Source organism: Bison bison, unplaced genomic scaffold (assembly GCF_000754665.1).
Source record: "Bison bison bison isolate TAMUID 2011002044 unplaced genomic scaffold, Bison_UMD1.0 scf7180017864259, whole genome shotgun sequence".
NCBI classification, from domain to species: Eukaryota; Metazoa; Chordata; class Mammalia; order Artiodactyla; family Bovidae; genus Bison; species Bison bison.
The window spans coordinates 2,733,260-2,746,989 of NW_011494831.1; the positions used below are offsets into that span (position 1 = coordinate 2,733,260).

The following is a 13,730-nucleotide window of genomic DNA, read 5'->3' on the forward strand; positions in this document are numbered from 1 at the left end:
GCTTCGACGCCGAGTACCGTCAGCAGTTTCTGTTTGAGCGGCTGCCTCAGGGCGAGGGCGGCCACATGCCCGTGGTCTTGGTGTGGGGCATCCTGCCCGTGGACACGGGCGACCCCCTGGACCCTCGCAGCAACAGCTCGCTGGTGAGCGACCCTGCCTTCTCAGCCAGCGGTCCTGAGGCCCAGCGCTGGCTGCTAGCCCTCTGCCACGGAGCTCGAAATCAAAGCTTCTTCGGGGCCCAGCCGGAGGGCTGGCCCACATTGTGCTTCGTGGAGGCCCTCCAGCACTGGATGGAGAGCCCCGGCTGTGCCCGCCTGGGGCCGGGCCTCTGCTGTGGCCACTCGGGCTTCCCCTGGGCCCCGCAGCTTTTCCTGCACTGCCTCAAGATGATGGCTCTGGAGCAAGGCCCGGAGGGCCCCCGGGACCTGGGACCCCGCTTCAATACCCAGGGCGGCTTGGCTGCCCTGGTCCTGCAGTTCCAGACCAACTGCCCCTACAGTCCAGACTATAGCCAGGCTCACCACTTCTACACTGAGGTCAACCACTGGCTGGCAGCAGAGTTGGGCAGGGCACCCCCTGGCCTGCGCCGGGGTTGGTTCACCAGCCGTCTAGAGCTGTACAGCCTGCAGCACAGCCTGAGCACCGAGCCTGCAGTGGTGCTGGGCCTGGCGCTGGCGCTGGCCTTTGCCACACTGCTGCTGGGCACCTGGAATGTTCCACTTAGCCTGTTCTCAGTGGCAGCTGTGGCAGGCACCGTGCTGCTCACCGTGGGGCTCCTGGTTCTGCTTGAGTGGCAGCTCAACACTGCCGAGGCCCTCTTCCTCTCTGCCTCGGTGGGCCTCTCCGTGGACTTCACTGTCAACTACTGCATCTCCTACCACCTGTGCCCGCATCCTGACCGCCTGAGTCGAGTGGCCTTCTCACTGCGCCAGACCAGCTGCGCCACAGCAGTGGGGGCCGCAGCCCTGTTTGCAGCCGGCGTGCTCATGCTGCCTGCCACGGTGCTGCTCTATCGCAAGCTGGGCATCGTCCTCATGATGGTGAAGTGCGTCAGCTGCGGCTTCGCCAGCTTCTTCTTCCAATCTCTCTGCTGTTTCTTTGGACCAGAGAAGAACTGTGGGCAGATCCTCTGGCCTTGTGCACACCTGCCGTGGGATTCCGGAACTGGGGAGCCTGGTGGGGAGAAGGCAGGTCGACCACGACCAGGGCCGGTGGGAGGGGTACCCGGGTCCTGCTCAGAGCAGTACGAGCTACAGCCGCTGGCACGACGCCGGAGTCCCAGCTTTGACACCAGTACAGCCACCAGCAAGCTGTCTCACCGGCCCTCAGTGCTCTCTGAAGATCTACAGCTGCATGATGGCCCCTACTGAAAACTGCCTGGTGGTCCAGGCCCTGCATCCCCAAGAGAGCTGTTCCTGGACCACCAGGCAGTTTTCAGTCAGTGCCCGGCCCTGCAGACTTCCTCTCCCTACAAGCAAGCTGGACCCAGCCCCAAAACCCGGGCCAGGCAGGACTCCCCATGGAAGAAGGCTGAGCTGGTGCAGGCCTCACTAGAAGCTCTTCCGATCTCCTCCCAGGCCCAAGCCCCAGGTCGTGGAGCCCTCTGATTGCCTCTGCTCCTCAGCCAGCACCCTGGAGGGGCTCAGCGTCTCTGATGAGACCTGCTTAAGCACCTCTGAGCCCAGTGCCCGTGTGCCAGATTCCGTGGGTGCCTCCCCAGAGGACCTGGATGAAGCTGAGCAGACAGTACCTGAACGGGGCCAGCTCAATGAGAAGCGGGACACACTGTGGCTGGCGCTCAAGGAGACTGTTTACGACCCTTCTCTGCCCACCTCACACCAGAGTAGCTTGTCCTGGAAAGGCCGTGGGGGGCCGGGGGATGGCAGCCCTGTGGTGCTGCCCAACAGCCAACCAGATCTGCCAGATGTTTGGGTCCGCAGGCCCAGTACCCACACTTCAGGCTACAGTAGCTGAGGGAGGCCCAGGGAGGCCCGAATGGGGCACAGAGCCTGTCAGGGATGATGAGGCCGGAGCAGCACCAGGCTAGAGCCTGATAGTGTTTCCCCACATCAGCGTGGGGAGGTCTCGCTCTCCAGCTGTGGACTTTAAACCCTGCCAGATGTTCTAGCCCTGGTCTGGGCTGCTGCTTACTCCCCACACCTGGAGGATTGATAAGGGGGGTGGTCTCTGGAGTGAAATGCCAAGCTCTCCTTGTGACCTGCGAAGGGCTTATCTGCTCCCACAGTGCCAACCAGGACCCACCCTCTAGAAGGGCAAAGGTCATGTGTGCAGCTCCATGTATCAGGGGAGGCTGACTTGGCCCCCATGCCAAGGGGCATGAAGGTCAGTGGGACTAAGGGACCCAGTCCTTGGGATCCTATGGGCCCCTTCATCAACCAAGAGCCCTGGGAAACCTCAGCAGCCTCCTGGGCCTCTCTCACTTTTCAGAGGCTTTTTTTTATCAGGACACTTCCTTTTCTTTGGGAGAGCCTCTTGGAGTCATAATTGGGCTGGGGTCTCTGTCCTGAATGGTCTACCCCCCTCACATTACCCAATCTGTCAAGAAATTGGTGCCAGCCAAGCAAAGATGGCTTCTGGGAGTAAAGTAGGTGGTGGAGAGATGGTGAGTCCCAGAGCATCCCTGAATTGCTAACGGTCCCTCATGGGAAGATGCTCTGGCATGGAAGTGTCCTCTCCCCTGTTAACACCAGTAAGAATCCTTTACATCCCGCCTATTTTGGTTTGCAGAACACTTCCATACCCATTGTGTCCTGGGAATCTCACCACTTCTGTGTGAGGTAGCCTGTAGTTGGTTAGGTCCTTTGGCCCCCAGGTTACAAAACTAAGGTTATCTGTTTTCACAAAGTCCCATAGTGAGTGGGTGGCAGAGCAGGTTTCCTAACTGACTCCACAGCAGCTCCCACTCTCCTCCTGTTTACCTGCCCAAGGGACGTTGGCCTACAGCTGTCTTGATCTTTGCTCTGGCACCTTTTAACAACCTGTCTTCAGAGGTGCCTCTGGGTACCACTTTAGGCCTCCGTCTGCAGAAGAAGCTACACTCTGAGCAAGCCTGGAGTTCCTCCGCATAGCCCCTGGGCTTCCTTCCAGCTCCAGCTGAGATGCCTACCATCCATGAGGCACCTAAGCTGATCTGATTCCCAAGTTCAGGGTCAGGAGAAGGCCTTGTCTGTGGCTTCAGTGTGCAGAGAGCCCCTGCCAGGAGAGGCACTGAGGGCAGTTGAGGCTGAGCAGAATCCAGTTAAGGCAGGAACTCAGGCCTGCCCTCTTTGGGGGTATGGCAGTCTGAAGGTGTTTCGCAGGTCAGGGTTCTGGTTCCCAAAGGACAGGTCTCTCTAGGGGCACTCAGCAGACAAAAGGCTGACTCTCCTTCCCCAAAGCAAAGGGTCTCTCTGGAAGGTTTTATCTCACATGAGAGCTCATGACACCTGGAACATCAACAAATTTACTGAGCACCACTCCACCTCTGGCACTATAAGAGGACAGAGGCATGGAGGGAAAATCAGACATCTGCCCTCAAGGATCTCACCCTCTAGCTGGGGAAACAGCCCCCCCACCCCATACATGTAGGCATCAGTGGGTCACTGATGGCACCATACAGCACTTGCTGAGGGCCATATGCCTGTCACCATGAGCATTGCTGGAGCTCAAGCACCCAGGACTGGTAACCAGGAAGGATTCCTGAGCTGGGCTTCAGTATCTCAGTCTGGAAGTGACCTTAACAATCATTTGTTTCAGCAGTTCTCAAACTTTGGAGGCTCAGGACCCTTTGTTCAAAGAATCCTTGTGTGGAAACACTGCATATAAAGCTGAGAAAAAGCAACTACACTGTTGGGTGCTGGGGGTGGGGAAGTCCAGAGCCAGGTCAGCCTCCTTTTTTACTGTGCCTCTCAGGGGACCCTGGGGAACCCTGAAAGCTCTTGGTGGCTCTGAAGAATGTGTTTTGAAAACCACTGATCCAGGTTATTTTACAGATGAGCATCACAGAGGGGAAGGATTTTTCTGGGGCCAAAGAGACAGAACTGGAGGCAAATTTGGGGCTTTGGGCTTTATATATATATATATATATATATATATAGCTGAGACTTACCTCCCACGCCAACTTATAAGAAGTGGGATATGGCGATATCAATGAGATATGGGAGTTGTGGAAGTGCCATAAGACCATGGGCAGGAATGACAGGTACATCGGCTTTGCAAGATAAAGATGCCCATCTGACTCCCGGTGTCAGGAAGGAGAGACAGTGACTAGCACTAACTTGGACCATCTCCCTGGAGTTCTGAGGGACCTCTCTCTCTTCACGTCAGAGAGGAATTCAGCCTCTCTGGCCTAGGGCTGCTCATCTGAGTCCTGGCTTCCCTGACTACAGACTGTCTCCTGTTATCACACAGCCAGGTCGGCAGAGCTCTGGTCATCTGGGATCACCACCCAGAGGGAGGACAAGCTGAGCCCTTCCTCCTGAACATGAGCGGAAGTCTGGCCTTGACTCCATCGTTGTAGCTGCCTCTCAGTGACTCACTGCAGCGCTTCTGCCCTGTGATGTAGGAGGACAGCAGGGCCCTGGACCAAAAGAACCTGCTCCCCGACACCCTCTTTTGTGTCTTATAGGGGGAGACATTGGTGTCTGGGACTGAGGCTTCAGAAACTAGGCCTGAACACAACCACTGACATGTTTGAGAGAGTATGAAGGGATGGATGGGGTGGGCATCATCTGAGCACAACGAAGAGCCCTCCTCGGGGACTTCTGGGTGCCCTTCTCACAGGCCAGGGCCACACAACCCTTCAGGAAGGCAGATGAGCTGGAGCAGCCAAAGTACTGACTGGATTTGTTCTTTATACCAGCGTGCCCAAAGGACTGGAAGAACTCAGTGTAATCCCAGTCAGCACCTCAAACCTGGAGTGGCCCAAACCAACAGCAGGCATCACAGCGGTGGGTAATCCCACCTGCATCTCTAGCTCCAACTTTGGTGTTTTTTTTTTTATTTGACAGGGTCTTAGTTCCCCGACAAGGGATCAAACCTGTGTCCCCTGTAGGGGAAGTGCAGAGTCTTAACCACTGGACTCCCAGGAAAGTCCCCCTTGCCCCAGCTTTGGAAAGCAATTTGAAGTATTTTCAAAAGATTTACTATCATCATTATGGTGGTTACAGAGTGTATGGCCCTGGACACACATAGAGAGAAGCTTAGAAGCATGCTGTGAGGCTCTGGAAAATTCAAGAAATGGCTCCTTAGCACTGAGACACTGCATTAACACTGATTTGGGACTTGCAGTCATTTCTCCTATTTGTGCCACAGATCCTTGAACTCATACACAGAGCATGAGTATGTGTTATTGTATGTTTTAAAAATGTAACTTGGTATAGTTTGTTACTATGGGAAAACCCATCCTTCCATGGCTGTGGCACTTTGGTGACAATGTCAGAGATTGAGTTGACTGGTAAATCTTAGATTTTACAGGCACAGGGCCTACCCTATACCATGATATTTAGGCAGTATCTCAGCTTGAGCCTGATTCTGAAAGAGACATCTCACGAGAGATTTATAAGCCAAATGCCCTTAGCCCCCTCAAACTCATTCCTCTCCTTCCAGTCCATGACAAGGCAAGTGAGGGGATCAGGAAAGAAGATACATTGGAGAGTTTCTGATCTTTTCTTTCGTGGTGGCCTTATCTTGGCCTTTGATAATACATGTGGGCAATTATGAGCTCTCTGGCATCCATGACATGCATCAAGATTTGCTGGGAATGGGAAAAAACAGACATTCCTTACCCTTTCTACCCTCACCCTTGTTCACAGGGATGACAGTAGCTCAAGGTCGTGTAGAGGTATTTATGCTTAGGAGAAGTCGTCACTCAATTCACTGGGAAGATGAGAAACAAAAGAAAGCCACCGCGTGCTATGTAAATGGTGGGCTGTCCCAAGCCACCTTGTGCTGAAGAGCCCTGGAAGGACCTTGATAAACTTATCGTGATCATCAGGCCTCTGTGTGGTTATTCATGTTATACCTCAACATAAGGGGATGATCAACAGTTTACCAAATTCACAGACAACAGATTAGAGCTTCGAAATCACTAAAGAGAATCCCTCAGCTGGGCAGACTGATGTGGATTTGAATTCATGATCCCAGCCTCACCTGTAACCTCAGCTCTGCCTAGCCTGCTTCCATTCTAGTTACTAGTTTCAGTTCTTTGCAGCAGTCATTTCATATTTTCTCCTCTTGCTTCCAACATCAGATGCCCTTCACCTCTCTGCACACCTACTTTCAGTAGTCAAAAAACTCATTATTCATAATGGAATCTGGAGGCATCAGATAGAAATTTCCTCACCTTCAAGGCACCAAGTCCCCAGCTTACCTACCCTGCTCCTACTGGCTTCTCGCCTCATCCTTTCTGTTACAAAGAAGGAAGCACTTAATGTCCCCACCAATGATTTATAGCAGATAGGTAGATATAGATAGCTTGGAAGTCAATTTCAAGAGCTTCCTTCTTCATAAGTTCCCTCTCCTCATATTGATCAGCCTAAGAAGGAGTCTTTGGCCAGAAATCTCTCCCCTCCAGCAGTGACCCTTCCTTCATTCTGACTCCTACTACTCTGGCACCATTTTCTGCACTATAAAAAAATAAATAAAAGGACTACTTGAGAATGTTTTGCTTGAGGAAGTCTTTGAGAGAGCAAAGCCAAGAACATATGAACATTATCATAACTGTATTCCATATGGTCACATAGCTTAAGTAGAGACTTGGAGAATATATATATATAAAGAAAATGGGGCTTCCCTGATGGCTCAGCAGGTAAAGAATCTGCAGGAGTTACAGGAGATATGGGTTTGATTCCTGGGTCAGGAAGATCCCCTGGAGGAGGGCATGGCAACCCACTCCAGTATTCTTGCTGGGAAAATCCCATGGACAGAGGAGCCTGGTGGACTATGGTCCATGGAGTCACAAAGAGTCTGAAGCAACTGAGCACATATTTTAAATACCCACATTGAACTTGTAGAGATGAAAACTAAAATGTCTGTGATTTAAAAAAAAAATCCCTGGATGAAATCAACAGTTTAGAAGTTTTAGATCAAAAGGATTAGTGGACTTGAAGATATAGCAATAGAAATTACCTAAAATGAAACATCAAGGGAAAAAATAAGTTTAGAAATAAATACAGAAAAAGTGTCCTTTACAGTTATTCAAAATTATGAAATAATTTAGGCAATAACCAAAAATGAAGAGGGTACCTTTTAAAAATAAATATTTTGTGAAGGAATATGAACAAAGGAGTCTGAAGATGCTGCTCTAGGTACCATCTCCCTTGCCCCTTTCTCTCTGACTTTGCTCCTTTGATCATCCCGTCTTCCTTCTGAAGCATCCTTTTCTTTCAGCTGGCTCATTCCCATAAGCACATGTATCCACCAGTATCTACATCTTTGAGAAAGTTCTACCTTGACCACCAAAACCCACCTCCAGTTACTGCCCAATTGATCTAGTCCATTTACAAACTCTCTTTGACACCTGCCATCTCTGCCTCCTCATCTCTCATGTACTCTTCATTCTGCTCCAAGGTAGCTTCCACTCCAGCCTCTCCACCAGAATTCCTCTTCCTAATACTCACCAATGACTTCTGTGTGTGTGTATGAGAAAACATATGCATGAGTTTATTCATTGCAGGATTTTGTACTCACCAATGACTTCTTTGTTGCTAAATTAAATGGATCCATTTAAATTCTCATCTTGCTTGCCCTTTATTTTTTTAATAGCTATTTTATTTTTATTTAACTGCAGTAGGTCTTTTGTAGCATGCGAGATCTTTTTAGTTGAGGCATGTGAATTCTTAGTTGCAGCATGTAAGATATCTAGTTCCCCAACCAGGGATGGAACCCAGAGCCTCTGCATCTGGAGCTTGGAGTCTTAGCCACTGGACCACCTGGGAAGTCTTGAGTTATTTTCAATAGTTTATCACTTCCTTCCTGAGCAGTTTACCACTTCCTCCTCCTTAGCTTCTAGGACCCCACTCTTTCTTTGTTTTCCTCTCACCTCTCTGGCACCTCTTTATCAGATTTCTTGGCTTGGCACCTTCTTATCATTGCAACTTCTGAGTACTGGCATCAATGTCCTAGGTCCTAAGGCTCTCTGTACATTTCTTCCCTTGGTAATCTCATCCAACACTGCAGTTTTAAATACGTGTGTGTGTGTGTGTGTGTTAGTCCCTCAGTCATGCCCATAACCAATCCAGGCTCTCCTCTGGGCTCAAAGGGTATGTTTTCAACTGCCTACTTGACAACCCCGCTTGAATGTCTCAAAGGCATTTCAGGTCTGTCATGCTCAAAACTGAACTCTTAATCTCTCTCCAACACAAAATAATGACTCTGATAGCTTACAGTGACTGATGTCAGATTCATGATCTCTGAAGAAGAAGATTTAGTTTTGGGACCAGGAACCAGGCTTGATCACTCAGAGCTTTTGTGTGGCAGAAGTTCTATTGTGACATAGACATCAGGAGGGGGACAGAAAGTGTCCCACTCCTAGTCTTATCAAGGCCTTATATGCTTTTACCAGACCCACTCCTACAACATACATCTTAAATTAACAAGATTAGAACTAATCACTAGGGCTTCCCTGTGGCTCAGAGGTTAAAGCATCTGCCTGGAATGCGGGAGACCCGGGTTCGATCCCTGGGTCAGGAAGATCCCCTGGAGAAGGAAATGGCCACCCACTCCAGTACTCTTGCCTGGAGAATCCCATGGAGGGAGGAGCCTGGTAGGCTACAGTCCATGGGGTCACAAAGAGTCGACTGAGCGACTTCACTTTCACTTTCAGAACAACAGAAAAGTATTACCACACACACTCTTACAACATACACTTTGGATTAAAAGATTAATAGAATGTTATTGTTAGGAAGGAGAAACATGACCTTGAGCAAGATACATAGTGTTTCATAATCATTCAGTTCAGTTCAGTTGCTCAGTCTGACTCTTTGCGATCCCATGGACTTGCAGCGCACCAGGCCTTCCTGTCCATCACCAACTCCCGGAATTTACTCAGACTCATGTCCATTGAGTCAGTGATGCCATCCAACCATCTCATCCTCTGTCGTCCCCTTCTGCCCTCAATCTTGCCCAGCATCAGGGTCTTTTCAAATGAATCAGCTCTTTACATCAGGTGGCCAAAGTATTGAAGTTTCAGCTTCAACATCAGTTCTTCCAATAAACACCCAGGACTGATCTCCTTTAGGATTGACTGGTTAGATCTCCTAGAAGTCCAAGGGACTCTCAAGAGCCTTCTCCAACACCATAGTTCAAAAGCATCAATTCTTCAGTGCTCAGCTTTCTTTACAGTCCAACTCTTACATTCATACATGACTACTGGAAAAGCCATAGCCTTGGCTAGACGGACCTTTGTTGGCAAAATAACATCTCTGCTTGTTAATATGTTGTCTAGGTTGGTCATAACTTTTCTCCCAAGGAGTAAGTATCTTTTAATTTCATGGCTGCAGTCACCATCTGTAGTGATTTTGGAGCCCAAAGAAATAAAATCTGCAACTGTTCCCACTGTTTCTCCATCTATTTACCATGAAGTGAAGGGACCGGATGCCATGGTCTTTGTTTTCTGAATGTTGAGTTTTAAGCCAACGTTTTCACTCTCCTCTTTCACTTTCATCAAGAGGCTCTTTAGTTCTTCTTCACTTTCTGCCATAAGGGTGGTGTCATTTGTATATATGAGATTATTGATATTTCTCCCAGCAATCTTGAGTCCAGCTTGTGCTTCATCCAGCCCAGCATTTCTCATGATGTCCTCTGCATATAAGTTAAATAAGTAGGGTGACAACATACAGCCTTGACATACTCCTTTTCCAACTTGGAACCAGTCTGTTGTTCCATGTCCAGTTCTAACTGTTGCTTCCTGACCGGCATACAGATTTCTCAGGAGGCAGGTCAGGTGGTCAGATAGTCCCATCTCTTTCAGAATTTTCCATTTTTTTGTGCTCCACACAGTCAAAGGCTTTGGCATAGTCAATAAAGCAGAAATAGATGTTTTTCTGCAACTGTCTTGCTTTTTCAATGATCCAGCAGATGTTGGCAATTTGATCTCTGGTTCCTCTGTCTTTTCTAAATCATATAATCATTAGTACAGGGCTTAAGGAAAAACATACCTTTGAACAAGATGAGTTGTTTTGTTATTTAATCACTGAAGTGAAAGTGAAAGTCGTTCAGTCCTGTCCAACTCTTTGCGACCCCATGGACTATACAGTCCATGGAATTCTCCAGGCCAGAATACTGATACAGGTAGCCTTTCCCTTCTCTGACTTCCCTGGTGGCTCAGACGGTAAAGCATCTGCCTACAACGCGGGAGACCTGGGTTCAATCCCTGGGTTGAGAAGATCTCCTGAAGGAAATGGCAACCCACTCCAGTATTCTTGCCTGAAAAATCCCACAGACAGAGGAGCCTGGTAGGCTACAGTCCATGGGGTTGCAAAGAGTTGGACATGACTGTGCTACTTCACTTTCACTTTCCCTTCTTCGGGGGATCTTCCCAACCCAGGGATCAAACTGTCGACTGAAAAAAGATGTACAACTTGAGAGTTGCAAGTTAAGTTTTACTTGGGGCAAAATGAGGACTGCAGCCCAGGAGGCAGCATCTCAGATAGCTCTGAGAGACTGCTCCAAAGTAGCAGAGGGGGAAGGTCAATATATAAGGTTTTGGTGAAGGAGGAGTTCAATACCATGAAGCACTCATTTTTACAAAAGGTTTTTTGTTATTCATGAGGATCTGATGTCACCATGACAGGATTTAGTGCGTTTCTAGATATGAAGAGATTGAGGATTGAGATCATAAAATCTGTTCCTAAAAATATGCAACTATCTAAAGACCTGTCCCAGCAGATTCCCTGGAGCACAGAGTGCCTCACTCCACCCTGAATTCCCTCAGGGTTTTTTGAAGGTCAACAGCTATAGCAGCATGGGGTTCACTCTCCATAGAGGCAGATGGCAAATGCCTTTGTTGTTCAGTCATTGGCAATGCTCTTGGTAAGTGCCAATTTGTAGGTGACAGAACCCAGGTCTCCAGCATTGCAGGTGGATTCCTTACCAGCTGAGACACAAGGGAAGCCCAAGAATACTGGAGTGGCTAGCCTATTCCTTCTCCAGTGGATCTTCCTGACCCAGGAATCAAACCAGGGTTTCTTGCATTGCAGGCGAATTCTTTACTGAGTTATCAGGGAAGCTAATAACCATTAGCTTTAATCATAAGCTAATAATCATTAGCTCTGAGCTTCAAGAAAGTTAGTCTTAAAGATTGTTGTCATAACAACTCAGAGTTTAAGAAAAAAATGTATTATGTGACTAAGACAAAGCAATGTAGAAAAAAAAAGTTTGTGCCTTTCTCCTCCTCCAGAGCCCTGGACCCCTTTCTCCTCCTTGAGGGCCCCAGACCCCTTCCTCCTTGAGGACTTTGGACTCTTTATCAACCTACCTAAGAATTAACTCTCTCAACTCTACCCACAAGATTATTCAAGCCTGGGAGTCATCCTTAAGATCTCTCTGCCCCTCAGCCCTCCTTCTCCCACATGCAATCTAGCACTGAGTCCTGAGATTCTGCCTTCAAAAATGGTGTTAAATATGTCTGCCTCTCTCCATCCAAGCCACCATAATCTCTCACTTGAATGATTAGAGTAGCCTCCCAACTCTTTCCAATCCCTCTCTTGCTCCCCTTCAATCCATTGTCCATGGAGTAACGAGAGGAAACTTTAAAAAATATAAATATAAATATATTTAAAATATTATATTTTAAAATATAAATTGGGGGGGGGGGTTCCCTGGCAGTCCAGTGGTTAGGACTCTGGGCTCCTACTGCCAGCAGCTCAGGTATGACCCCTGGTTGGGGAACTAAAATCCTGCAATTCAGACAGTGTGCCAAAAATATTTATATATTGAATGACACTCTCCTCTAATATTTCAATGACTTCTAATTAGTCTTAGGAAATCTCTCTACTTTTGGTCTACAAAGACTTTGATTTCCATTTGATTTCCTATCTCTCCACCTTTATCCCCAAGAAAAATAAATGTAAAAAGGCAAAATGGTTTTCTGAGGAGGACTTACAAATATCTGAGAAAAGAAAAGAAAGGAAAGGCAAAGGAAAAAGGAAAGATATATCCATCTGAATGCAGAGTTCCAAAGAATAAAAAGGAGAGATAAGAAACCTTTCCTACATGATCAATGCAAAGAAATAGAAGAAAACAATAGAATGGGAAAGACTAGAGATCTCTTCAAGAAAGTTAGAGATACCAAGGGAACATTTCATGCAAATATGGGCACAATAAAGGACAGAAATGGTATGGCCCTAACAGAAGCAGAAGCTATTAAGAAGAGGTGGCAAGAATACACAGAAGAACTATACAAAAGAGATCTTCATGACCCAGATAACCATAATGGTGTGATCACTTACCTAGAGCCAGACATCCTGGAATGTGGGCCTTAGGAAGCATCACTACGAACAAAGCTAGTAGAGGTAATGGAATTCCAGGTGAGCTATTTCAAATCCTAAAAGATGATGTTGTGAAATGCTGCACTCAATATGCCAGCAAACTTGGAAAACTCAGCAGTGGCCACAGGACTGGAAAAGGTCAGTTTTCATTCCAATCCCAAAGAAAGGCAATGCCAAAGAATGCTCAAACTACCGCACAATTGCACTCATCTCACACGCTAGTAAAGTAATGCTCAAAATTCTCCAAGCCAGGCTTCAACAGTATGGGAACTGAGAACTTCCAGATGTTCAAGCTGGATTTAGAAAAGGCAGAGGAACCAGAGATCAAATTGCCAACATCTGTTGGATCACAGAGAAAGTAAGAAAGTTCCAGAAAACATATACTTCTGCTTTATTGATTACACCAAAGCCTTTGACTATGTGGATCACAATAAACTGTGGAAAATTCTTCAAGAGATGGGAATTGCAGACCATCTTACCTGCCTCCTGAGAAATCTGTATGCAGGTCAAGACGCAACAGTTAGAATTGGACATGGAAAAAAATAAATAAATACATAAAAAATATTAAAAAAAAATAAAAAGAATTGGACACAGAACAACAGACTGGTTCCAAATCGGGAAAGGAGACTCTGTTTATTTAACTTATATATTAAAGTTATATATGTTCTTTACAGGCTGGCTGTAACGAAGCACAAGCTGGAATCAAGATTGCAGGGAGAAATATCAATAATCTCATATATACAGATGACACCACCCTTATGGTAGAAAGTGAATTAGAACTAAAGAGCCTCTTGATGAAAGTGAAGAGGAGAGTGAAAAAGTTGGCTTAAAACTGTTAGGTAGTTAGAATAGGCAAAAGGAGTCCAAAATGGCGGTGGCTAAAACACAAGGAAGGGAAAAGCCCACGAAAATAGAACAAAGGAAGGTCAAAGGAAGGTCCGAGGACTGGAGTGAAGACCTCAGGTAGAACAAACAGCACTCCTGGCGAAGCCCAATTTGCATAGGGCAGGCCCAGGTGGAGGAAAAAACATAAAAGGAGAAGCCAAAGAACTTTCTCTCCCCTCATCCAACCTGCGCCTGCGCTCTTTCTCTCTCTCTTTCTCACTCTCTCTCTCTCCCCCTCCCCTGCCCGCTGGCATGCTCCTCCACTCTCTTAGTGTCTTTGGGTTGGCATGCCCTCACGCTTCGAGTATGGATTCTCCTGCTATCTTCTAAATAAAATAGAGCTGTCACACTGATTTG

General features: G+C 47.6%; 1 protein-coding gene across 1 annotated transcript in view; it reads left to right on the forward strand.

Moving 5' to 3' along the window:
• DISP2 (dispatched homolog 2 (Drosophila)) overlaps nucleotides 1–1,974 on the forward strand; it is an 11,646-nt gene extending 9,672 nt beyond the window's left edge. Inside the window, 2 exon segments of the mRNA XM_010848049.1 lie at nucleotides 3–1,562; nucleotides 1,564–1,974. Of these exon segments, the coding sequence (XP_010846351.1) occupies nucleotides 3–1,562; nucleotides 1,564–1,974 (1,971 nt within the window).
• Nucleotides 1,975–13,730: the final 11,756 nt, after the last annotated feature.